Raw genomic sequence first — 26,495 nt, 5'->3', positions numbered from 1 at the left:
TAGATTTGATGTAAGACTCCAATTGACTTGGCTCGACCAACTCGGGGACATTGAAGTTTGCAGGGTCCTACAAGTACAAAGTACTTGGAGAGTTCTCGAACTATGGTTTTAAGATTTGAAGGTCACCATGGAGAAATATAATTACTTTTGTAGTTGTGTGCTATTCATATATATGCCTGGGATATTGTGCTTGGTTGCAATTTCCTAGAAATGTTTGGAATTATTGATGTTAGTATGCAAAATAGGTGTATTAAGATATTGTACAAGAAATATAAATTCATATCATAAGGAATTGCTAATGACATTGAGTGTGATTGCTCATTATGCCAAGGCAAAACAGGAGGAAGAATCTAAAAAACAAGCACAATGAAGAATGTAAAGAAGAAAACATTGTGATTGAATCTTTACACTCTTCTTCTATGTAGGAGCTGAATGAGCAGTAAAAGGACTTGATGAGTTGCATGAAAATGAAATACAAAGCATCAAAGTTTGTCGCATATTGACATCCAGATTGCCATAGCGAGACAATGATCATTGAAGCATGGTATGGTGCAATAGAAGAAAAGTGACTTCAGATTTACTTTGTGTCAAAGAAAAAACCATGATTGATATCCATGGAACCAAGTGAACAATGCTTATTGAGGTGCATATAATCAAAGACGTAATATCTATAGTAGTACACATTGTTAAAGTAGCATCAATTATTGACTAGTTCGGAATCAAAGCAGCATAGAGGGAGCATGTCATCATCGAGGACCATCATATATGATGATTGCATATAGATGGGTGGATGATCAGATGTGACGCCAACTGTACAAAGAATTTTGTTGGTCATATTAATTGGTCTCTTATGTCTTGAGAATAAACTATGTTAATAGATGTAGAATAATAGGATATAAGCTGGGTTGAAGTTATGCACTCGGTGCCTTTGTTCAGATAGGGCATTTGAGTATTGTCTATTTTTCTGCCCAATGCTCTCAAGGCACAAACTCAAGTAAAGTCAATTATATTACTAATAGGTTTAAGTATTCTTAATGAAGAACAAGTTGAAAGATCCCTGATGGATGCCCTTGTTGATCTGCTGTAGTTTTTAAATTAATAAACTATATTTTCCTATGATTTCTTTGATGGTCTTTGAGAATACACAGAAGTTGCAAAAGGTTTTGTTTTTGTTTTGTGTTTTTTGATAGTTTTCACAATAGTAATGAATAATGAACAATAAACATGAGAGGAGACTGAAAATAAATAAGAACATAGGGCCAAATCAGAATTGCTATAAATCGTACCATGCAGATTTCTGATTTATAAAGCCAAATAATAAATCCAATGCAGTTCCAAGGAGCTTACATCCAACAATGATGCCAAACTGCTGCAAATGGCAGCCGTAAGACTGCAAGGAATCACGTCCCAGCTGAAAGAATCAATCTGTAACGCTGAAACCATAAATCTGCAACCTGAATCCATAATAAATAATGGTGTACTCTATCCCTGATAGCAACGCACACTGTCTGAAGAATCCAATGCCAATAATTGCTGAGGGCTACGTCCCAACCAATCCAGAACCTGGGGTTTGCGTCCCAGATGAAAAATTGCTCTCTCAGAGCCAATTCACAAAAACAAGTTTTTCAATATGTAAAAGATGATCTTAGAATGAAGCTTCCATCTCCTTATAACCCCCTCTCAATTGCAAATCGAACCCTAAGTGTCTCCAAGTGGTGTTGTGTAGTGAAAATGTTATAATTTCTTATTTTAAAGTAGTCATGTTACTAGAAAATGACCTTTTTCCTCATAGATAGAATTCCATTCACCGAAATGCCCTGAGACCAAAGAGAAAGATTTAGAGAATTTTGAGACCTTTCCAACGAGCTATCACACCATAGGATGCACATCCAGATGAGGCCAAAAAACCCCTTATTACTCCAAAATGGCTAAAACTTAACCTTATTTAATTTATTTAATCACCAACTTAGGAAATATTTAAATATATTAAAATATTTCCCAAATGGTCCCAAAAGGCCCAAAATGACCAATCAAACATGAATCTGACCTTGACACCTGTCTGTGATTGATGCTGAACAAGATGGGTCAACTGGTAGTTCATCCCTAAAATCTAGGGATGCTCCTAAAAAGTAGGAGACAACCCCAATCAACCAAAATTGAATCCCAATGACTCTCCCCTACTGTGTCCACCTCTGAGAGAACTGTCACTGAACTGGGAGTTCCTCCTAAAAAATAGGAATGCCTCATAAAAAATAGGAAATGCACTCTAAGTTTCCAAAACGTTCGCCGAGGTCTCCAAATGCTTCCTAGACCACTCTTAGTCAATCCCTACAAATTAGGAATCCCTTCTAAATTGTAGGAAACTATTGTCTATTGCTCCAAACTACTTGGGAAGCTCATGCATGACTCTCAAAGCCCCTGGGTTGGTTCCCTCTACGCTCTGTTGGCCTATGGGAACCATATAATAGATCAACCCTGCTAGAAATGTTGTCACTAAGGAAGGGCAGAAACTGGGGACATGACACAAGTCTCGGCATAAGAAGCTGTACATAGATAAATTATTGCTTTACTTGCAAGAAAGGAATGATTCGTTCTCTCTTTAGGCCATACACTTGGATACAGTTTGTTTATTAGTTGTTCATGAAACCACTGGAAATTAGTATCTTTTAAATGATGATGAATTAATGAATGCAGTTGCTTGATATATTTATATGGCGTGGATGGATGTTTTCCCATAATCTCAAAATTCTATGGCATCTTGTTTCATTCTAGTGCCAAAAACATTACAATAAATCAGTGCTAAATGCACACACATGCATACTCGATATCTCTACTCTCAATGATTTACCCTTATCAAAAGTTCCTTGTTGCATGATTTTGTGAATTGAAGGACATATTTAATGAATAGCAAGAAATATGTTATAAATTTAAAATCTCTTATTGATAATTATAGAAAATCTCTTAACTGCAATGACGAATTCAATTCGATAATTTTTGGATTTTATTATTCCAGGTAGCTGATAACTTAGATTCTTTTGAAACTTTGTATCCTCCACTGGAGAAGACTTTATCATGTCTTTCTAAACTTTATCGATGTCTGGATCCCACAGTATTCACAGGACTAGCTCAGGTTTGTGCTTGCTAACACAGAAACAAATTTACATGCCCGCTTTAAAATTCTAGACAATTGTCAAATATAGGTTGGAATATCTTTAACTTTTATTTTGTTGGCTCTTCAGGATTCCGTGGGAGTATGTTCATTGTCAATTCAGGTGGGATACATATGCATCTGGGGATCTACCGTTTTGTCTAATTTGCTTGAATTTTCACAAATCACAGGGCACTGAAAATGCCACTGCTAAAAAATTAAATTCTAACAGACTTGCCTTATTCTCTTTTAAATGAAATGCTTATTCTCTATATTTTAAACTTTAGTTGGTCAATATTTTGGAATTCTGTCAATATAGAAAGCATTGATAGACATGGCAAAATTTGACCCTATATGCAGATCATGCTTTATATTTTAGGCTTTAGTTGGTCAATATGTTGGATTTTTGTCAATTTAGAAAGCATTGATAGAAATGGTGAAAATTGAACCTATATGCACATCATAGGTTATTGTGAAATAGAAAAGCGCACTCTACAATTGCTGTATCATGAATGTAATGTCTCAAGATCTTGGCTAAAGTTAGTCAGCAGCTAATTTAAAGAAAAAGGCTCAATCATTCTTGGGGTAGGCTGCTGGCACTTGATTGACTGTTGGGACTATAAAGAAAATACATCAGAATATTCTAGGAATCAGTATGTATGGGGCCTTCAGGACAACTTAAGAATGGTCCTTATTCTGTTTTTATATTAAGATAGTAAAAGAACGAGGAGTACATCATATCTCAAAAAGGGTCAACCTGAAAGACCAAATCAGTACCTCTAACTATCAAACCTTGAGAGATTGAGTGACTGCCCACCATAAATTTACATCATATATATCAAAATACTGTTTCATCGGATATATCAGGAACACTTTTCAAAATATGATCACCAAGATATGTAGCAGATAGAAAAGAAACAGAATGTTGGGTGTCCCAAGTGCAACAATATTGTTGCTGGGGATCCACTCCCCGTGGAGTGTATGGGCTGATCTCCCAGCTTGGTCCAGCATGATCCCTCTTTTCTTTAATAGCCTCATTGTCCTTCTTTATGTCAATACCTTTATCTTTGGTGAACTGATTCAGCGCCTCTAGTTCCTTCTGGTTAAGTGTCTTTAAAGGTGTCAAAGCAGTGTCCAGACTAGATGTCATTCTTATAGATGATCATAGCACCTTCTCTGATTAGTATCATAAAATGATCCTTTGCAATCTTAAGAACAGCTGAAACTTGTGATGTTACGTGAAAAAATGAGTTTAAATTTAAACTCAGTAAGATCCCTCTTGCTGTTTTGAAAGTTTTCTTCATTCCTCTTTTTCCATAGATACCAAAGCTCTTCTGTGAATAAAGTAAACCAGAACTTGTTAAGTTTGCAATCAAAAGACTCAACATAACCAGCCAGGACTTCATGCCATGAAAGATCAACATGACCTTCCCATGAGATTGACCTCCCAAAAAATAAGGACCAGATTTTAACAGAAAAATTGCAACCAAAGAAGAGATGCTCAAAAGTTTCAGGGGAATTGCAAATAGAGGACAATAGGGGTTCAATACCAATAGAGGACAAAACAGATCGAACAGACAACTTTTTCAAAATAAGCCACCACCTAAGACAGGTTTTCTTAGATTCTACAGAAGAATGGCAAAAAAGATCAAAGCTAAGGAAGTAGACCAGTCAAGGCCCCAACTCTAGTTAATACTATTAATAATCAAAACGTCACCTTTCATCATTTTACAGAGCTGTTTAGTAGAGACATCAAAGAATTTAGTACCATTATTCCATTGCAACTGATAAATAAATGAGTCACTATCATAAATTCTGCCTGGATAGAAATTCTCTGCTGTTTTAGAGATCAGAGTATATGTTTTCTTCCGAGAGGAAAGAGAGCCAAATTTCTCACTAACCTGCTTTGAAGAACCTAGATGGTTGTCAACCAAAAGATGTTTAACCAAAGATAGCCCTTTGGCATTCCCAATTTTTGCAGCGCAACATTGTGCAAGGGCAAGGGGTTAAGAGTGGAGGGAAAACCCCCACCATAATGATTTATCAATAACGACATGGGCAGGGGATTTACCAATAGCCTCTCTGCAACAAAGAAGCCTCCTCTTTTGACACCATATGCCTTGCAAAGGGGTTGAAAGATGGAGGAATCAAATATTTTTAAATCAAAATCTCCTAAGACCAAATCACAGATAGGGACATCCTTCCAGTGTTTACCTTTTCTATCATAGACTGATAGATATTGTTCCTCACCAAAATTTTCCATGGTTCTATTGGCTCTTGATTTAATAGTGATTTTAATTACCAGGTAGCCAAGATAGGATTGCATCTAAGGTCAGCTATCTCCTATGATGGACACAATTTGTCAAGAACCCGGGCCAACTATAAGGTTGAACTCCTACTTCAGGCTCTGCAAAACCTGGGCGGGTAGACCTTTAGATTCGTTCATATGGTACCAGTTCCAAAGCATACATCTGAATCTATACAAAGCAAATTAAACCCTTATTTTTCCTATACTTATGCAATAGTAAGTTACAAAACCTATGAAATTCACAAGTTGAGTGAGGGTATCCTTTTAGCTCCTAAACTAAAAGGGAAAATGGATGATTGATATTTGAATTTGAATCAGCAAAACTCCATTTGCAACAACAATCTAAATTGATCCTGTAGCTGATTAGTGCCCTTATTCCACAAATCACAACATGCATTAGGTATTGGTGATCTATCCTATCACTTTGTGAATCAGACATCAATGTTCATACTGAATCTCATACTTATTAGACATCCTTCTTATGAAACTCACAATCTTGTCAAAATGTGTCAAGCATTTACATGATTCTTTGAATCAAAGGCAAATCACATCAAGACATACAACCTGAAGTCAGATGCATTTGGATCCATGTGCTTTGTCCATAAACCACAAAATATTATAAACAACTGAGAAAGGAGACAAGAATCAGAATGAAACTAGATAAATTGCTGCTCTTTGTATTCATTCTTTTGAAACAAGTACATTCAAGATGCATGAAAGACTCATAAAACACTTAACAAATCAGAACTATATACTTCATTACTTGCTGTTCATACAAGAGGGAAAATGCTGAAAGAATGGTGGAATCACAACTAGAACTCTGCTCAATAGACTGGAACCAACCCTGTATAATGAAAGAAGAAAGAAAGATATAGATGAGGAAAGAATCCCGGATCTGACCTAGAATCGACACTTGTCCACTTGAATCTTCCTGCAATGTTGTTGCAAAACCTCTTTCATCTCTCCAGAACTGAAAATTGGAGCAAATCTCATCATTATTTTCAACAAACTTGTAAATATCTCCCAGGTTGATGAGAAAACCCCCTTTTTGATAAACTACCAGATTTGCTATAAAATGTTGCCAAAATCCACACCGGACTACTCTGGAGGCAAAATAATATTGCTGCTAAGACCCTCTCCAAAATTTGGTGCATACCCATTTCACCATTTTCCTATAAACCCAATTTGAACTGCTTGAACTAGAATGCAATTGCATAAGGAGCACCTCGGACAAAACTCAGTATAACTTTTACCCACTAATACTTGTGCAAAAACAAATGACAAATTTGGAAACTAGACTTCGAGAGATTTTTGTTGATATATGATAAGCCTATACATGCTTAAGAGAAACGCTCGGGGCAACCATTTGAAGACCAGGTTCAAGACTGATTTATCTTCGATTTAATTTCTTGCAAATATTAAACTTTTACCCAAAGTTCAAACTTTATTACAAAATCCAACTTTGATTTAAAAGGGGTCATGTTCATCAGAAAAAATAATAAAAAAATAATTTTATTAAACTTTCGAATTTCCTTCCTTTTGATTTTGGGTCAAACCTAACTTGATTGGACCCGTGACACATGTCACGCTTCAGTTGGTTCACATTTCCCTATCAGCACCTTCTGGACAACTCCGCCACCTAGGTGCCATGTGGCACCACCTGATTGGTCGACAGATCGCCACCTCTAACCAAGCCTATTGCCATGTAGCGGCCTCTGATTGGGTCTCCATGTCGCTTTGCTTAACCGACTTGCATCTTCTCATGGCAACGTCATGACAACCGTTGTTTTGCGCCACGTGGTGCAATCTAGTGTGCCCATTTCAAATCTGTCACATCAACATCTTCCACCATGTGTCGATCTGTCGCTATGTTGCTTGCCTCGTCAGCATCCTGCCATGTCATCGCAACATGTGGTACCCTTGATCTACGTCATTGCCTCATTTTGTACGCCACTCACCTGTGCCACATCACTGGTCTTGCCATGTGGCGTCCTGTCACTATATCACATGAATAGTCACCAGCTGCCACGTATTTTGTGAGAATGTGATGTCTTGCCATATATCTTGTTTCGCCATGTCATCTGTGTTGGGATTCGTGCCAGTCTCGAAGTGCATGCCAGGTGTCATCTTGCCATTGGATCTCGGGTTGCCACATGTTAGGTCCTCATTGGTTGAACTGGTATGCTATGCCATCTTCTCGGTCTACATCTGGTTGGTCAAAATTCTCCACCTTGGCACCCACTAGTTGGCTTGGGTCCCACGCTTTGAGAGCTTCTTGTCAAAAAGCACATAGCTTTAAGACATTTCATATCAGAGTGCTCACATATAAGAAGACATTGCAATGATCCCATGCAATGCACGTGGGATAAACCAACAAGCCTTTGATACAAAGGACGAACTCTTTGCCTACGATTTAGAATAGGACAATTTGCACATGGATATCTAAACTAACTTTGCTCCTTTTTTATTGATTTACATTCTGTTTGAGTTGCGCATTCACCTATGCATTGGAACACCATTCAAACTTTATTATCTTGATGAGCAAACTTGACGGCAAGTATATTAATGTGCATCTTCATCTCTATTCTTGTATTTACTATGCCAACGTTGGCCAAAGTGTTGCCTCCCTTAACATAGTCTCCTCATTTTGCATGGTCGAGCTCCAAATTCTTGCATAGGACTCAACGACATATGGTAGTTTGATCAAGATTTAATCAATTAAGCTTTTTTCTTGCAACATTGTGTAACACGACTGGTGTATTGGTCACTAAACCACCTATAGACTTAGATGTTAACACAACATCCTTGCCACCAATGCCAAGCCCGCAGAAATAGGGGCATCCACACAGGAAGAAACTCCACAAGAACAAACCCTTGCAAGAGCCTCATCATGAGAAACTAGGGCATTATCATTGCGTACAAACCCAATAGAGCTGGGCAAGTCAGCAATAGTCCCGCCCTCACCAGCGATGTGTTAGCAAATTTGAAATGTTGAGTGGATGTTCAATAAAGAGAAGGGGTAACACCAGCGAGCCCAAGTTGGCAACTTACAACCGCAACAAGAATGATGATTTCCTCATTCATGATGGGTAAAAGAATCATTTTAGACTAGCAATTGCTTTGGGCTTTGATTAGTGTATTCCATATTTATGCCCTACTATACGAGTCTTGTCATCGCACATTGGCCCACTCCTACATACAAAGTAGTGTGGCTACTAAAACATATCAAACTGAGAGGAAAGCATATTTGCAAATAATGAATCTGAATCCTTGAGTGAAAGACAAGCCAAACCATCCACCAAGTTTTCTTCATGTCCTCGAGCGCAGATTGAGAGGAGAATATGATGGAGGAGACCGTAAATTTCTTGCAGATGCTTTCAATGTATTCACTATACTCATCGATAGCAATGGTTTTAATAAGTTTTACATCCGTTCCTCCCAATGTGGCCTTACACATTCAAAAGCTTCCAAATGTAATATGAAATGGTGCTTGTCTTCATATAAAACTCGGTCAAGAAAGGGACGCTTTAGCACAAGATCATGTCTCAAAATATAATGCTTGTGTATCTTTATCAAAAAGAGCAAGGGGAAAACTAGCCATCAACGAGTATCCACCAGTATAAGATGCATATGAATTGTACATTCTTGTAATCTCCTTCACCAATGTATTTTCAAACTTGACACTATCTTGTTTTAGTAAATAGGCTCAAAGGTGTTTAGTGTCCAAGCTGTGGAAGTGGGAAATCTATACCACAACGCGCTATTGAATTAAAATGAAAAAAATCTTATTTCATTATTAAAAATGGATATTCCAGTGCACTATTAATGTATCCACAACTTATCCTTTGCCCTTAAAGAAAAGTGGGAAAAAGCTTTCACCATGTTCCAAAGGCAAGAATTCTTACGTGGTTGCCTCAGTTGAAATAAATTCCCCCCTTTTTTGATAAATGCTAAGCTCCTAGTATCATCTTCATCAATTGATCCAATTCCCTTTCTCCCTTTCTTACTATGTTTACAATTTACATATCCAATTGCTCTTGAAGTGATATATACACATGCCAAGTAATCATGATGATTAGAATTATTATAACTTCTTTTCAACATCTTCAATCCCAATGTGCTATTAGCCTGATGAAGATTAGTTAGGTCCAAAAGTGGGCCCAGCTAGAAAGGTTTTGAACTCAAACACCTGAAATCTAAAACTAATCTAATGAATACCTGACAATGAATACTTGATACTGATTGGATTTGAACTCAATCACTGATGCATCATTTAGAACTCACACTTCATTCATTTTTGAACACTGTCCACTTTGTGCCAAGAGGACTCTAAGTCAGCCTTGAAAACTATCCAAATCACTTGATTAAGCCCCAGAACTTTGAATTCATATTCTCTAGTCCACACACTTTCACCCTGTCAGATTTTGCTTCATGACGATATCCTGATAAAAGATATTGACTGCAAAAATTGTCGACTTCAAACTGCGTGCAATTAGACATGTCAGAAAACAACAAAATGCATTCGGATTTGGCTTTGAAAATAGGTCAAATGGACACTTGGGAATACAAAATTTGAAGCATTGGTTTCATGTTACATGGAGAGTATAAGTTTGTAATTTGGGCTCATGACGAATATTTGGGTAAATTTGGCAAGTAGTCAAAGTTGGGTTCTCAAAATTGCAAAACTGGAAACACTAGCAGAATAATGATTTTCACAAATGAAATAGACCTGAGAAAGTGTGTAGACGGATTAGTCAAGACTTAAAAATTGACACACATAGTATTTTAAGAGTAGAAAATAGTGGCACAATCCATTTGGTCTCATTTATCACAGTTTTAAAGTTATAACATCTCGAATAGGGCTACCGATCAATTTGCACTTTCACTTATCAGTAAAACTTTAGAAATTGCATTTGGAATCGCATTTGAAAACTAGTCAAACAGATTCATCATAGGCTCAAACCTGGAACATAGCATGTCTCTGACCCCTAGAATATAATGCAAAAATAATTTCTTCAATTAGGGTCAACTTGGTCAAAGTTATAACTGGTCAAATAGGGCTTCCCAGAACTCTGAACAATACCTATTAGCATGACAACAATAAACAACCAATTTTAAGGGATTCAAAACCTGGTTAAAACATATCGAAACGATTCGAAATCTGAAGCATAGGATCGCTAGGGTGCATACTAAGCATTCCCAAAGTGGCAAGTCTGGGGGCAAGATATTCAATTGCAAACTAGGCTTCCTATTGCTCTTTGACACTATGCAAAAATGCAGATTTGAACAATGCTCAAAATGAAGCTTCACAGAATGACTCAGAATGACAACTTATCATTATGGGACACATGCATATATTGAATGAATGGTGCTAAACACTTGAAACATGTCATAGGCCTCAAAATGATGGCTGAGTACACATGCATGTAAAACGCTTATAGAGGCTTAATTTGACTTGGTTTTTAGAATGGTGCTCAAAATCATGGCTTCAATTTTGAGTCCCAACAAGTTCATTTCCACCTAAAGTTTTGAGAACCTATTTAGCAGCCAGAGCTACTCCATGAGTTTTAAGATATTTGAGAGCTAAACCACCAAGACTTTTAGGTCTCCAACACCAGTCCCAAATGACATAATGTCTATTTTTCTTACCCATCTCATTTGACCATAAAAAATCTAGAGTCTTTTCAAACACATTGAACTGATAATTTGCAATAGCCAAGCAGAGGAGTAATAAATTGCATGAGATGCCAACACTTTTGGATAATTTGGACCCTTCCAGCCAATGGAAGTATGTGTGTTTGCCACTTTTGATGTTTGTGTTCAATTTTAGACAAAATCCATAGACACATATTCTTAATAGAGGTTCAATAGAGAGAGGGATGCCCAAGCATCTAACAATAGTGTGAGGGCCTACCCACCCCCAACTTTTTAAAGAAAGCTAGAGAGGAGCATTTTCCATCGAATCCAAAGTAGTGGACTTGTGAGGAGCTACCTTGGTCCTAGAGGCAATACAAAAAAGTGCAGTTTGTACATCAAGTTATCAAAATTTACCTCTGAGAGTTCCAGAAAAATAGAAGTATCATCCACAAATTGCTAATTAATCAACTCCTTATTAGGGAGGACAATTCCTTTAATTGGAGGCCAAATATCAATAGCTCTAAGAATATAAAAAACAACATCAACTACACTAACAAAAGGTCAGAGGCGATTAGAGATCTCTTCTTAATAGATCAGCCTAACAAGGTAGGTTTAAAATTTTTTGTTGTTCGGTATGATGCTATGTGTTGTCTAAAATGTTGTTAATGTTAATCATGTTGTTGATAGTTAGCATGGTTGAGGGGTAGGTAGTTATGGTCGTGACGGTTCGCTTTTGTTTAGTAGCATGCATTAAACTTCCTTTACCTTAGGTAGTAAACATTTGGCACCATTGTTGGTGATTGAACCCGGCTCATTCGCATGACAGATGGGAGTACTCACCTTATGCACACAAATTTCAGCCAACCGATTGGAGGTGAGACCTGGTCTCCTAACATCTAGTGAATTGTCCATCATGTGACAAAGGCAAGTTGTATTTGAGTTGAAGTCAAGGGATGTGGACAGTCGACGAGAGGAGATGCCATAGATTTCTAGTGCCTCAAACAAGGGGCATAGTCAAGTGGTCGGGGGTAATCCTGTTGAGCTAGTAGTTGCTATAGTCACTTTGACACCTATGGCTACACAAGTTCTGTTCACATGAGCTTTATTATTAGACACTACCCACTTGAATCTAGCGGTGTTAGTGAGATTGGTGACCTCTGCAATAATTCCAATCTTTGGTCATAACTGCACACTAGTGAGCATCACACCCATGACAGCAGTGCCTTTGGTGACAAAGAGTTTCAACACCTTACATTGAGTTAGTTTCTGCACCCCTTGCAGAGTGCGTTTCAATGGCACCACCACCTTCATTGGTGTTGACTATACTACAAGAGGTTGGCGAGAGTAGATAGATAGAGTCACCAGGCGTTGAGCCATAGGAAGGAGAGAATGGATAGGTAGAGACAAAGGAGAGAGACTTGTGTAGAGGTGTAGACCGTAGGGAGTGGCGAGATGCTAGAGGAGGAGGAAACAAATGTCAACTCATGAGTAAGCTAGTTATAATATGGCATTGATGAGTCCGATTAAGGGCACCCTCACCTCTCCATGGAACGAGCCACCAACCCTTACAAGAGGTAGTCGGTTAGGATGATGAGAGCTCACCATCAAGATGCATGCCACCTATGGAGTTAGAGGAGATAGACTTTGAGCCTACTCAAGAGCATGACACACTATTGGGGTTTGCCACAGAGCCCACTTAGGAGACGTCATGAGAGGGAGTGTAGAGGATGGTCTTGCACAAAATTCTAGAAGGAGAGGGTGTAAAGAGAGTGACTTTGTTAATTTTATATCATGCAACTTTGATAATATACTGATGTGAACTTCCATATCGAATAGATCAGTTTATGCATGAAATCCCTTAGGTAAAACAAGCCTTTATAGTTGTTATTTCCTTTGATTATAATCAGCGTCTCCTTGAGGCAGTATTGTTAATGACTAAATTAATAAACTAAGTTAGTTTAGTTACTAACCAATTGTCATCATTGAATAGTCATCGATTTCTTGGAATGAAATAAAGGCCGACCTAGAGAGGGATATGTGTGGATAGAGGACACACAGAAAATACAAGTCTGCTCCTTTAGCATCTATAGCCTTATATGATTTGCAGTAGGTATAAAACGATTGCGGTATAAGTATTATACTTCAAATAACACTTCATATTCAGGTTTGATAAATTCAAGACCATTTTCAGCAAGCATAGAAAGACATTATATAAGTTTGGTTGTATAGAATTTGTAGAAACTTGACATGGTATTAGAGCTTTGGTAGTCGAACCTAGGCTCTACAAATTTACAATCAGATTTAAATACCTAGCAGACTCCTACCTTCAATGGCTAGCACAATCAGACCCGAAGATAGGTTTGATGGAAAAGAACACTTCGTTGCTTGAAAATTTAGAATTATGATGATTCTTGAAGACAATGATGTAATACAGTTTGTGGATAAAGAATCCAAGTGACCTGATGCTGATCCTCATAAAACTATTTCGATTAAAAGAAACAGGAAAGCCATGCAAATCATATTAGATGAGGTTGAAAATGAAATAGTACCTATGCTAATGAAACATCAGACTACATTTAATATGATGAGTGCATTATTAAATGCATATGAGGTTATCAATGCAACTAGAACCCTTGCACTAAAAAGGAAACTAAATCATATATAGATAACGAAAGGAGAATTTATGAATTCATACCTCCTAAGGGTGGCTAGTCTAAGAGATGAACTTGCAAGTATAGGGACCATAATTGAAGATAACGAGCTAAGAGATGAACTTGCAAATATAGGGACCATAATTGAAGACAACGAGCTAACACTTATGGCTATAGATGGGTTACCAGATTCATGGGAAACATTCTTACAAAGAGTAAGAGATAGAGAAAATCTCCTAGACTTCAATAGACTTAAAGGAGATTGCCTTCAAGAAGAATCTAGGAAACTTAAGAAAGGAGGAAAATTGAAAATTGAAGATGAAGGACTTCATGTTCTCAACACAAATTCCTATAAAGGTTAGAAGAAGCACTTTAAGAAGAAGGGTAATTAAAGAAATGACAAACCTAACAAAGATTTATTCAAAGTAAAATGCTTCAAATGTGAAAAATTTGGACATTAGATCTAATTGCTCTCGGAATTCAAAGCAGCAAGTAAATTGTACAAACATTATTTGGAAAGAAGAAAACTATGATCTTGAGAAACATGTATTGTATTTTGCACTATCAAATTAAGTATCAAGCGTAACATGGGTAATTGATAGCGGGTCATCTCGACACATTATAGGATAAAAATAAGTAGCAGACTCAATATCAGAAGAAGAAAATGGCGAAGTTACCATAGGTGATAATTCCAATCATTCAGTCAAAGGAATTGGGAACTATACCTTGAAATTGAAGTCAGGTATATCTCTCCATCTCAAAAGAGTACTCTATGTACCAGGAATAAAGATGAATCTAATCTCTGTTACAACACTTGAAGATGATGGACATAATGTTGCATTCATGGACGGTAAAGTGATGACTTGGTCTAAGAACTCTTCATTTATGAAATCAAAGTTGATTGGTCAAAGAAAGGTATACTTGTATGAATTAAACATAGAACTTATTCAAGCCTTAATTCATGAAGCTATTGATATAAACGAAATGTGGCATAAAAGGTTAGGACATCTAAACTTCAAAGCCATATCAACTATGGAGAAGATGGTTGCTGGTTTACCTAAGTTGAATAAAGATCATTCAAGCATATGCAAAGGATGCGCTCTGGGTAAGAATACCAAAAGTCCATTTCATGATAGCACTAGGAAAACTAACAATGTTTTGGAATTGGTTCACTCAGATTTATGTGGACCTATGTCCGTTCCTTCTCTTGGAGGATTTTTGTACTATATAATTTTTATAGATGATTTCTCTAAGAAAATTTGGATTTACTTCTTAAAATATAAAGAATTAGAAGAAATCCTTAAGAGATTTAAAGAATTCAAAACCTTAACTAAAAACTTATCAAGACACAAAATTAGAACTCTTAGGACTGATAATGGAGGGGAATATACTTCAAACTTGTTTAAAGATTTTTGTAAAGAAGCAAGAATTAAGAGGGAGTATACTGTTCCTTATAACCCACAACAAAATGGGGCAGCAGAAAGGAAGAATATGATATTTGATTAAAATTTAGAATATTATCTTTGGGCAGAAGCCTCTTATATTGTTGTCTATATCGAAAACAAAAGTCCTCACTCCCACCTTAGAGATAAAACTCTTGAAGAAGTTTTCCCTTAGGTTAAACCAAATATAAGCCATCTTAGGATATTTGGGTGCCTAGTGTACATACATGTTCCAAAAGAAAAGAGAACTAAGTTAGAACTCTCTAGGAGGAAAGGTATTTTTGTCAGGTATATTGAAACATCTAAGGCATATAGAGTTTTCATACCTGGTCAGAAAAACATTGAACTTAGTAGGGATGTAATATTTGAAGAAGATTTAACATTCAAAAGAGCCTTTATCCTACACATCCCTAATTTTGAAGAATATCACGAATCTGAGTTTCAAAATCAAAATTGAAGAAATTCAAAATCTTAATCTTGAGGAAACTCAAAATCCTAAGAAAAGACCACTTTGGGCTATTGAGACTGTAGAGGAAGCACAATACTTCGCTGCACCATCTGGAACCTTCAAAGAAGGCAAAAGTCCCAAAAAAATTTCTAGTTATGCAGCAAACATGAGTGATTTATCTAAATTAGAACCAACCAATGTTTCAGATACTATTAAACATATAGCTTGGAAGGATGCTATGACGGAAGAATACCAATCTATTATTAAGAATGATGTTTGGGAAATTGTTCAAAGACCTGAAGGAAAATCTTTTGTTTCTTCTAAGTGGATATTTAAAATCAAGCATGCTGTTGACGGTAGCATTGAAAAATATAAAGCAAGATTCGTAGCCAGAGGATTCTCTCAGGAGGGAATTGATTATGAAGAAACCTTTGCTTGAGTTGCCAGATACACCTTTGTAAGAGCAGTGCTAGCTATTTCAGCATCAAAGGGATGGAAAGTACATCAGATGGATGTGAAAACAACATTTTTGAATGGAAAGATTACAAAAGAGGTATATTTGGAACAACCTGGAGGATTTGAAACTCATAACCCTAGAGTATTTGTTGTAGGCTCAAGATAGCTCTCTATGGGCTTAAATAGGCTCCAAGGGCATGGTATGAAAGAATTGATAACTACCTCTCATGTTAAGGATTCTTCAAGAATGAAGCTGATCCAGATCTCTATTATAATAAAGATAAAGATGATATGATAATTTTGATACTATATGTTGATGATTTACTAATAACAGTTAATGATCATCTTATAGATCAATGCAAGAAATATCTAATCAAAGAATTTGAAATGAAAGATTTAGAACTCCTTTATTACTTTCTAAGACTGGAAGTATGGAAAAACTCTGACAACATCATACTTAATCAAGGAAAGTATACATTAGACATCTTGAAGAGATTTGGAATGTGGAACTGTAGACCTATGTCATCTCCTATGGAGACTAATCTACACAAACTCAAAGAAGTAGTAACAGAATCACCCTCCATAGATTTTACTCTTTATAGATGATTGGGTCTCTTATGTATTTGGTAAATACAAGACCTGATATTTGCTACACTTTTAATGCTTTAAGTCAATTTATGTGTGACCCAAAGGAGATTCAAGTAGTTGTAGTCAAACACATCATGAGATACAAGGTACTCTTAACCTTGGGCTCAAGTATGAGAAAGTTGCCTTGGACTTATATGGGTACATAGACTCAGATTGGGCTGGAAGTGTTACTGATAGGAAAAACATTTTAGGACCCTGTTTCAGTTTAGGCTTAGTGATGATATCTTGGATATGCAGAAAGTAGACATCAGTAGCACAGAGTTCCACAAAAGTTGAATACATTGCAGTAGTAATGGCCTCTCAGGAAGCAGTGTGGCCTAGAAAGTTACTTGTGGGATTATTTGGTCAACCTATGAATCCTACTATTATTCACTGTGATAATCAAAGTTCCATCAAGCTTTTTTTTAATCCAATTTTTCATGATAGGTCCAAGCATATTGAAATTCCTTACCATTATGTAAGAGATATGGTAGATAGGAATACTATAAAGTTACGAGTACATTTGCATTGTAGATCAGAAAATAAATATTCTTACCAAACCTCTCTCTCGAGTGAAGATAGATCACTTAAAGAAAAGACTTGGTATGGTTGAATTATAATACAGTTGTGTTCTTTAATTATTAATGAAATAATTTTGAGTTAAAATTATTCTTGTCAGGCTATTGACTATCATGGGCTTCACCATTTGTATTCATTATCTAAGAGGTGATGATCTCTGAGATAATGAACACTTATAAAAAACATTATGAGAGATGACAATCTTTGAGATAATGTACTAAACAATAGAGAACTACTGTCAGATCTGAATGAGTTCAAGATCACATTATGATGTAGACATTTCTATGCCTATGAATCACAACTTGGATAAAGGAAGAATTTAATTATTCTCTAGACTTTATTCTTTGAATTGGCGGATCTTAACTCACAACCATATTGTGATATAGGTTTGTCAGTACGTGTGAGTCACAACTTGGATAAAATGAGAGTTTAATCACTCTTTGGGTTTTATCTTGTATATTGCATTTTATGCAATACTTTTATCACAAGTATAAGTGATAAGTCATATCACAGGTATAGTAATATGACATAGTATCATGTGTTCGATGATACCACATGCTTAGAAGATTCAAATAGATATAGAGTATCAATCTATGCTTATTCATCTTAATTAATGGTGGGAGATGTTTGGCACAAAGGTGCCAAATTTATAGAAGATTGCAATTCGCATCTTAAGCCAGCCATCTAATGGATCAGGATGCGAACTTAATTGGAGTCTATTTGAGCACATACACTCAAAGAAGCGCAATAGGTTGGCAGTGAAAAAATTGAATGATCTTGTCTTTGTTCACTACAACCTTCGCGTTCGCCATAGACAGATCCTAGGCACCGATACATCACCGATTGTATTAGAGAATGTTGATCCACATGCAGAGTGGAACACAAGAATTGTTGATCTTGTCTTCAGTGACGAAGATGTGGAGTGGGTGGATTAGGTGGATTGAGAGGCTGTGGCAATAGCGACGATAGTTGAGGAGGCTAGAGCATGAGGAGACAGAGTGTAGGACCCTAAGGCTAGGAGTGATGGATCCAAGCCTGATGATGAGGATTATGTGGGTGAGGATGAGGATGATGATGGTTATGAGGAGGAAGATGAGGTTCAGCCTCAGCCACAGGGAGAGGATGGCTCTATAGTCTTCCATGACTTATCTTAGGCACACTCGTAGGACATAGACTGCTATGAGCCTTAGTCTTCTAGTTGTTATTTTGATATATGTTTTGAACTTTTGATACCATGGATTTTGCAATCTATGAATATTGTAGACATTTGAGTCTTTGACATTGCAGTGACACTATGTTTATTACTTTAAGTTAATACTCAATAACTTTATATTGTGTTATTCAGTTTTTTTCCTTCAGAAATTCACTTTTATACTTATGTGATCTATGCAAAATTGTGTGTATTAAGCAACTTCTACTTATCTCAATTATTGTGTATTTGATGTTAATTGATTGAAAGATGCATGAAACAATCTTAAAATCCTTAAAAATCATTGAATTTCATGTGTTTTTCAATTTTTCGAGTACCTGCCGAGTCCTTGCCTAGTCCGGTCGCCTAGTCCGAGTTCGAGTCCAAGTCGGATTTTGACTTTCCGAGTCAGAGGCGAGTTCGAGTCCCGTAACTATAGTTCTCAGTAGTTGGAAGAACATCTTATGGAATTCAACACATAAATCCCAAACTGGTTCTTCACATACATATCCTCCAAGTCCTCAACTTGTACACTCTTTCCTTTGTTCTTCTACTTCTTCATATCCATCTTTGGTGTGCTACAAGTCTGCCTTCCATGCTGATCTGCAGCTTTCTCAGAATTTGCCAACTCAACTCGACTACGAATACTCAAGTTCCTCCTACCAAGTTCTTCATTCTATGAAGGAATCAGAGAAAACTTCCTGCCACCTTTCTCAACAATAAACACATTCTTGACACAATCATGCAAAACTCTACAATCACACTGCCAAGGTCTACCAAGTAACACATGAAAACTATTCAAATCCACAATATCAAACAACACTTGATCCTTATACTGCCTAATTTGGAAATCAACTAGGCATTGCTCCCTCACTTCCAAACCATGTTCACCTTGCAACCAACCAATCCTATAAGGATAAGGATGTCTCATTCTCTTGAAACCAAGTTTTTGAACCATCTCCTCAACAACAAGGTTATCCACACTACCACCATCCACAATCACCTTGCAGACTTTACCACCAAGCTTACAACAATTTCTGAACAAACTAGCCCTCTGACAAGAATCCAATGTCCTTTGACCAACTATCACTCGCCGAGCCAAGAAACCTTCTCCTTGCTCCAACTGACTGTCCTGGACTACAACCTCATTCACAATAGCGGTTGTCCTACCAAGTGGACATTCAAAAGATCTATGCCCTTCTTTCCCACATTTGAAACAATTACCTCTGAACTCACCTCTACCTGTCCTCCTTTTCTGATCAACAGATTTTGGTTCACTTTCAGCACTCGGTTTAGCTTGTGCCAAGCTATCCTGCTTCTCCTTCCCTCTAGCATTACCTTGATTTTTCCTTTTCAATTTATCTTCTGCCTTCAGGGCATACTGATAAGCATCCTCAACCGAAGAAATATTCAGCATACCAACCTCATCCTGAAAATTGAATCTCAAACCATTAATGTACCAAGCTACCTTTTCCTTTGACAACTCTTCATGACCAGACCAAATAGTCAACTTGTAGAACTCCTCGGTATAATCTTTCACAATCATATCTTTCTGTTTCAGATTCTGCAACCTTTTAAACAACTCAAGTTCATAATCAACAAGAATGAACTTAGCCTTCAACTTAGTCACCATCAATCTCCCTCTAGAGATATTCATTTCACCTTCTTCTTTGTCTCTATGCAATTCCTTCCACCAAAGAGCAACATGTCCTTTCAACTTAGTTGGTGCCAACCTCACTCTTAGTGGATCTTCAATATCCTCAAGCTCAAAGTAGTCTTCCAATTCACCAATGCAATCAATCAGGTCTTTAGGAGTTAAAGTACTTGAGAAATTAGAAACCTCCATCTTATGCTTTAGCTTCAACTGAGATCCAGGTCTAGCAAACTAACCAGCCCTAGTTCCAATAGGTCTCTCCATGCAATCAATTCTATCCTCACCACTAGATCCAACAACTTCAAAGTCTTCAACAACTTCCTCATAACTTCCTTTAGTACCCACATGCCTAGGTACATCACCTAAAGCACTTCCAATTTCAGCAATCATAGCACTCTTCATCAATGCAATCTCAGACTTGAATTCTGCTCTAATCTTCTCTGAGATCCTTTCTTCCATAACATCACTAAGATCATCAATTGCCCTAGGGTCCAATCTTCTTGGAGGCATCTCCCAAAATATTCACAAACCCAAAGCAATAGATCTACCAATCCAGAAGATCAATCAGCTCCACAAGATTAACCTTCTCTGCAAGTTCTGGTGCAAATTGCCTCAGCTTCGGCGATCTGTCCACACACACAGGAAAACCAGCTCTGATACCACCCAATGTAGTGCTATTCAGATGTACCCCAAAATGAGGTGATCCAGAATCTAGCAAACCGACACAGCGAAAACACAACAAGAAGAAATAATAATGCAACACAACTGCAAGATTTGATACCAATTCAACAGCTCTTTATTAAGAAATTATTGATTACATGTAATATGCCCGATGTAAAGTCTTCTGGGTTAGGGCCAAATACAAACAACAATTACAATACTAGTTCTGTAAGATCCCGCAAGATCCAGTTACCACACGCCAATTCTAGCTAGTCCAGATCCACAATTGGATAAGAACACCAAGAAGAATTCACGCTTGTACCGTCAAGTCCACCAAGCAATCCTTTGGTTCCTAAGCCGCAACCCTAGCTCTTTAAAATTTGCATCTACACTTCATCCCCTTCTCCAAGCTAGAATGAATCATCATGCCAAAAGACTCTACAAGACCCCTTCTTATACCCAACTAAGCCACAAGTCAGCCCAACTCATTACAAAGTAAATTATATCCCATACATTATATATAGGTCGAGCCACAAGTCGGCTACAACACTAAATTAAATATCCATATATAAATTAATGTCAAAAGTCGGTTCACAGACAACTCAATGACAACAGAAACCAAGACCAAATCGAGTGTCAGCAAAACCAAGCCGAGCACCAGTAAATTCCCAAGCATAGCCGAGCTCTAGAGACCATGCCGAGTTCCAGAGACCATACCGAGCTCCATAACGTTAAGCCAAAATCCCTCCAAACATGCAGGATTGCAAGCAAGCCTAGGATGCTCTTGCATCAGAAGTTCCAGATCGAATAGATCAGTTTAAGCATGAAATCCCTTAGGTAAAACAGGCCTTTATGGTTGTTATTTCCTTTGATTATAATCGACATCTCCTTGAGGCAATATTTTTAATGACTAAATTAATAAACAAAGTTAGTTTAGTTACTAACCAATTGTCATCATTGAATAGTCGCCGATTTCTTGGAATGAAATAAAGGCCGCCCTAGAGAGGGATATGTCCTTTCAAGGACATGCCTCTTGGTTGTTGTATATATGTAAGGTGTAAATGTGGATATAGGACACACAAAAAATACAAATCTGCTCCTGTACCATCTACAACCTTATACGATTTGCAACAGGTATAAAACAATTGCAATATAAGTATTATATTCAAATAGCACTTCATATTTAGGTCTGATATATTCAAGACCATTTTTAGTAAGCATAGAAAAGCATTAAATAAGTTTGGTTCTTCAGAATTTGTAGAAACTTTACAAATGTCAAGCAATACCTGAGGGAGATGATTGCAAGAGCCAAGAGGATAAGAGCCTCCGTTTAGTCACAAAGTCAGGAGGAGGTGATAGAGGAGTTAGAGAAGCTCTTTGCCTTTATGAGAGTGGAATGCAATGGGGCATTCAGAGCATGTTATGAGCCTAGAGGGTGGCCTACCACAGAGTCCATTGCCATGATGGAGGGTTGGGCGCTTAAGAAGAAATCAGGAGAGGCTTGGATGAGTGAGTTACTCAGGGAGATTGAGCAAGCGTTTAGGGAAGGTTATTGCTCTTTACTTTACTTTGAGCATATCTTATCCACACGTGAGACAACCTAGATGGAGTTGGCAACTATGTTAGGGATGGTGAAGGAGATGTGGCTCAAGAGAGGGAGGCATGGGCTATAGAGAGGGTAGCCATGGAGGCCTAGAGAGTAGTCATGCAGATAGAGAGGGAGACTTTGTTGGCTCAACTGGAGGAGGTGAGGGTAGATGAGGTTGTGTTGTAGTCATGCATGGCGATCTATGGTGGAGCTCGATGATAAGTAGTGCAGTTGCTAGAGGTAGCGATAATGGGGAGGATGACGATGGAGAGGAAGATGGTTGCAGATCGAATCTTGTTGTTCAGAATATAGCAAGTGTATGAGTTGTGGGCTCGCTTATCACCCACTCCATCACCTTCATCCACCGCTATGACATCAAGGATGCACTCTCAACCTCCCCCATCCTGATTTTCTTTACTCTTTTGTCCAGTGTAGTGTGGGTTGTGGGTTTTGACTTCATTCCATTTTGATTGTACATTGTCAAAAGACAACTTTCTTTTTGGGGGTGATGATGGTGTCGGGTATAATGCTATGTGTTGTCTAAAACATTGTTGATATTGTAAAGTTTCTGCAAATTCTGATTTGAAATGTTCAGTAAAATCTGCAACAAACTCTTGTCCTAAGGTATTTGCCTTTATGAAGATTTTATGTCTGTTCTTGATTGTTGAGAACGATCTTCTTGTTAACTTGAATATAGAAGTTGTTGTGGCCTTTACTTCTGATCTAAATATTATATATATATATATATATATATATATATATATATATATATATATATATATATATATATATATATATATATATATATATATATATATCGAGAGGATTGTATTGCTTGAAGAAGCAGACTTAATTGTAATTGTGTGTGTTCTTCAATCTGCAATACTAACCTTCCTATATACTTGACTAAAGGTCATAACACTCCAATGGACATGTCTCTTACCTAGGTCGATACATATGCCTCTTCCTTAAATCAGCGACTTACAAGTTTTAGTTATAATTAAATGCTAACTGACACATAGTGATTAGTTTAGTTTTAATGTCACATAACACTTCTAAGAAGTTTTCATTTCATAATAGGAATAATATATAAGGCCATACGTAGTATATAGGTTTAGAAGAATAAGTGCAAACTGCATTTCTAGACCTGTAGGTTATTAGGTTATATTCTTAAAACTCCCTCTTAACTTGATAATCATACAGAGATATATCATATCTAGCAACATCAATACAGATGAATAAGCAAGAATCAATACTCTATATCTATCTGTATCTTCTTAGTATTAGGTATCATAGAACACATGATACAAAGTCATATTACTAAACCTGTGATATGAAAAATCACCGTTGCTAGTGATTATATATAGGATAAATCTGAAGAGTAATTTAATTTCTTCATTTATTCAAGTTGTGACTCATAGAAACTAGTATTTCTATATCACAACAAGATCCTGAGTTTAAGATCTACTAGAAAACAGGATAAACCCGGAGAATACTAAAATTCTCTCTTTATCCAAATTGTGACTCATAAACATAGCAATGTCTACATCACAATATGATCTTGAACTCACCTAAATCTTATAGTAGAACTCTACTGTTTAGCACATCATCTAAGAGATCGTCACCTCTCATAATGTTTTTATACAAGTGTTCATCATTTCAGAGATCGTCACCTCTAAAATAATGAATACAAATGGTGGAGCCCATAACAGTCAATAGCTTGACAAAAAAATTATTTTATTAATAATTTGAAGAATACAAATGAATTACAATTCAACCATCCCAAGTCTTCTCCTGAAGTGGTCTATCTTTACTGTAGATAGAGGTTTGGTCAGAATATTTGCTGTCTGATCTGCAGTACAAATATATTCTAATTTTATAGAATTTCTGTCTACCATATCTCTTACATAATGGTAAAGAATTTCAATATGCTTTGACTTGTCATGAAACACTGGATTCACTGAAAGCATATGGAACTCTGATTATCACAATGAATAATCATAGGATTCATAGCTAGTCCAAATAATCCTACAAGTAACTTCCTTAGCCAGATTGCTTCTCGAGAGGCTATTGTTGCTGCAATGTATCCGGCTTCTGTGGAGCTCCGAGCTATTGAAGATTGCTTTTTGCATATCCAAGATATCATAGCTGATCCTAAACTGAAATAGCATCCTGAAGTACTTTTTTTGTCTTTAACACTTCCACCCCAATCTGAGTCGGTGAATCCATGCAAGTCTAAAGCAACTTTCTCATATTTGAGTCCAAAATTAAGAGTGCCTTGTATGTATCTCATAATGTGTTTAACCGCAACTAGATGAATCTCCTTTGGTTCACACAAACTGACTTAAGGCATTAACTGCATAGCAAATATCCGGTCTTGTATTTACTAATTACATAAGAAACCCAATCATCTGTCTATAGAGAGTAGAATCTATGGAAGGTGATTCTGCTGTTGCTTCCTTAAATTTATGCAGATTAGTCTCTATTGGCGAAGACACAGGTTTGCAATTCCACATTCCAAATCTCTTCAAAATGTCTGATGTATACTTTCCTTGATTAAGTATGATACTATCAGAATTCTGCCATACTTCCAGTCCTAGGAAGTAATGAAGGAGTCCCAAATCTTTCATTTCGAATTCTCTAGTTAGATCTTTCTTGCATTGATCTATGAGATGATCATCACCTATTATTAGTAAATCATTGACATACAGTATCATAATTACCATATCATCTTTATCTCTTTTTATAATATAAAGTTGGATCAGCTTCATTCTTGGAGAATCTTAAGCAGGTGAGATACTTATCAATTCTTTCATACCAGGCCCTAGGAGCTTGTTTAAGCCCATAGAGAGCTTCTTGAGCTTGCAAACAAAAGCGTTAGGATCATGAGTTTCAAATCCTTCAGGTTGCTCCAGCTATACTTCTTCTGGAATCTTTCCATTTAGGAATGTTGTTTTTACATCCATCTGATGCACCTTCCATCTCTTTGATGCAGCAATTGTTAAGACTGCTCTTACAGAGGTATATCTATCAACAAGAGCAAAGGTTTCTTCATAATCAATCCCTTTTTTATGAGAAAATCCTTTGGCTACAAATCTGGCTTTATACTTCTCAATACTACCGTCAGCAGCATGCTTTATTTTAAATATCGACTTGGAAGAAACAACAAATATTCCTTTAGGTCTTGGAACGATTTCCCAAACATTATTTTTCATAATAGATTGGTATTCTTCTGTCATAGCTTCTTTCCAAGCTGTATGTTTAGTAGCATCAAAAGGATTGGTTGGTTCTGTTTTGGATAAATCACTCATGTTTGCTGTATAACTAGAGAATCTTTTAAGTGTTTTGCTTTCTCTGATTGTTCTGGAAGGTGCAACAAAGTCTTGAGCTGCTTCAACTGTTTTAATGGCCCAAAGTGGTCTTTTCATAGAATTTTCTTCAAGGTTCATATTTTGAATTTCATCTTCGATTTCTTCTAAGTTCTCTCTTTGGGACCCAGATTCACTATTTCTTTCAGAACTAGATAAAGGAGAAGGTTCATCAGAACTTATGGCTCTTTTGAATGTAAGATCTTCTGCAAAGATTACATCCCTACTAAGTTCAATACTTTTTTGTCTAGGTATGAAAATCCTATATGCCTTAGATGTTTCACTATACCCTACAAAAATACCTTTCCTCCCAAAGGGTTCTAACTTGGTTCTCTTTTCTTTTGGAACATGGATATATACAGGAGACCCAAAAATTCTAAGATGACTTATATTGGGTTTTACTTTAGTAAATACTTCTTTAGGAGTTTTATCTTTAAGATAGGAGTGAAGGCTTCTATTTTGAATATACACAGCAGTACAAGAGGCTTCTGCCCAAAGATAATAGTTTGGATTTTGATAAAAAATCATAGCTCTAGCATCTTCTATAATTGTCCTATTCTTTCTTTTTGCTACCCCGTTTTGTTTTGAATTATAAGGAATAGTGTACTCCCTCGTAATCCCCGATTGTTTAGAAAACCTTTTAAACAAGTCTGAGGTATATTCTCCTTTGTCATTAGTTCTAAGGGTTATAATTTTATGCACTCAAAATTTTTCAGATAATGTTTTGAATTCTTTAAATC

The 26,495-nt window shown here is 36.8% G+C and overlaps 1 protein-coding gene across 3 annotated transcripts in view; it reads left to right on the top strand.

Annotated features, from left to right (window-relative positions):
* Positions 1-26,495, top strand: part of LOC149568450 (sec34-like family protein) — a 210,024-nt gene that overhangs the window by 135,205 nt on the left and 48,324 nt on the right. For all 3 annotated transcript variants that reach the window (XM_089821373.1, XM_089821374.1, XM_089821375.1), the window contains 2 exons: positions 3,014-3,130; positions 3,240-3,272. In XM_089821373.1, the coding sequence (XP_089677499.1) occupies positions 3,014-3,130; positions 3,240-3,272 (150 nt within the window). The remainder of the gene's footprint in view (positions 1-3,013; positions 3,131-3,239; positions 3,273-26,495) is intronic.

Source organism: Cupressus sempervirens, chromosome 3 (assembly GCF_028749045.1).
Source record: "Cupressus sempervirens isolate cs-2001-9-10 chromosome 3, ASM2874904v1, whole genome shotgun sequence".
Taxonomy (NCBI): Eukaryota; Viridiplantae; Streptophyta; class Pinopsida; order Cupressales; family Cupressaceae; genus Cupressus; species Cupressus sempervirens.
The sequence above is the reverse complement of the archived record's forward strand: the minus strand, read 5'-3'. Positions and strand labels throughout refer to the sequence as shown.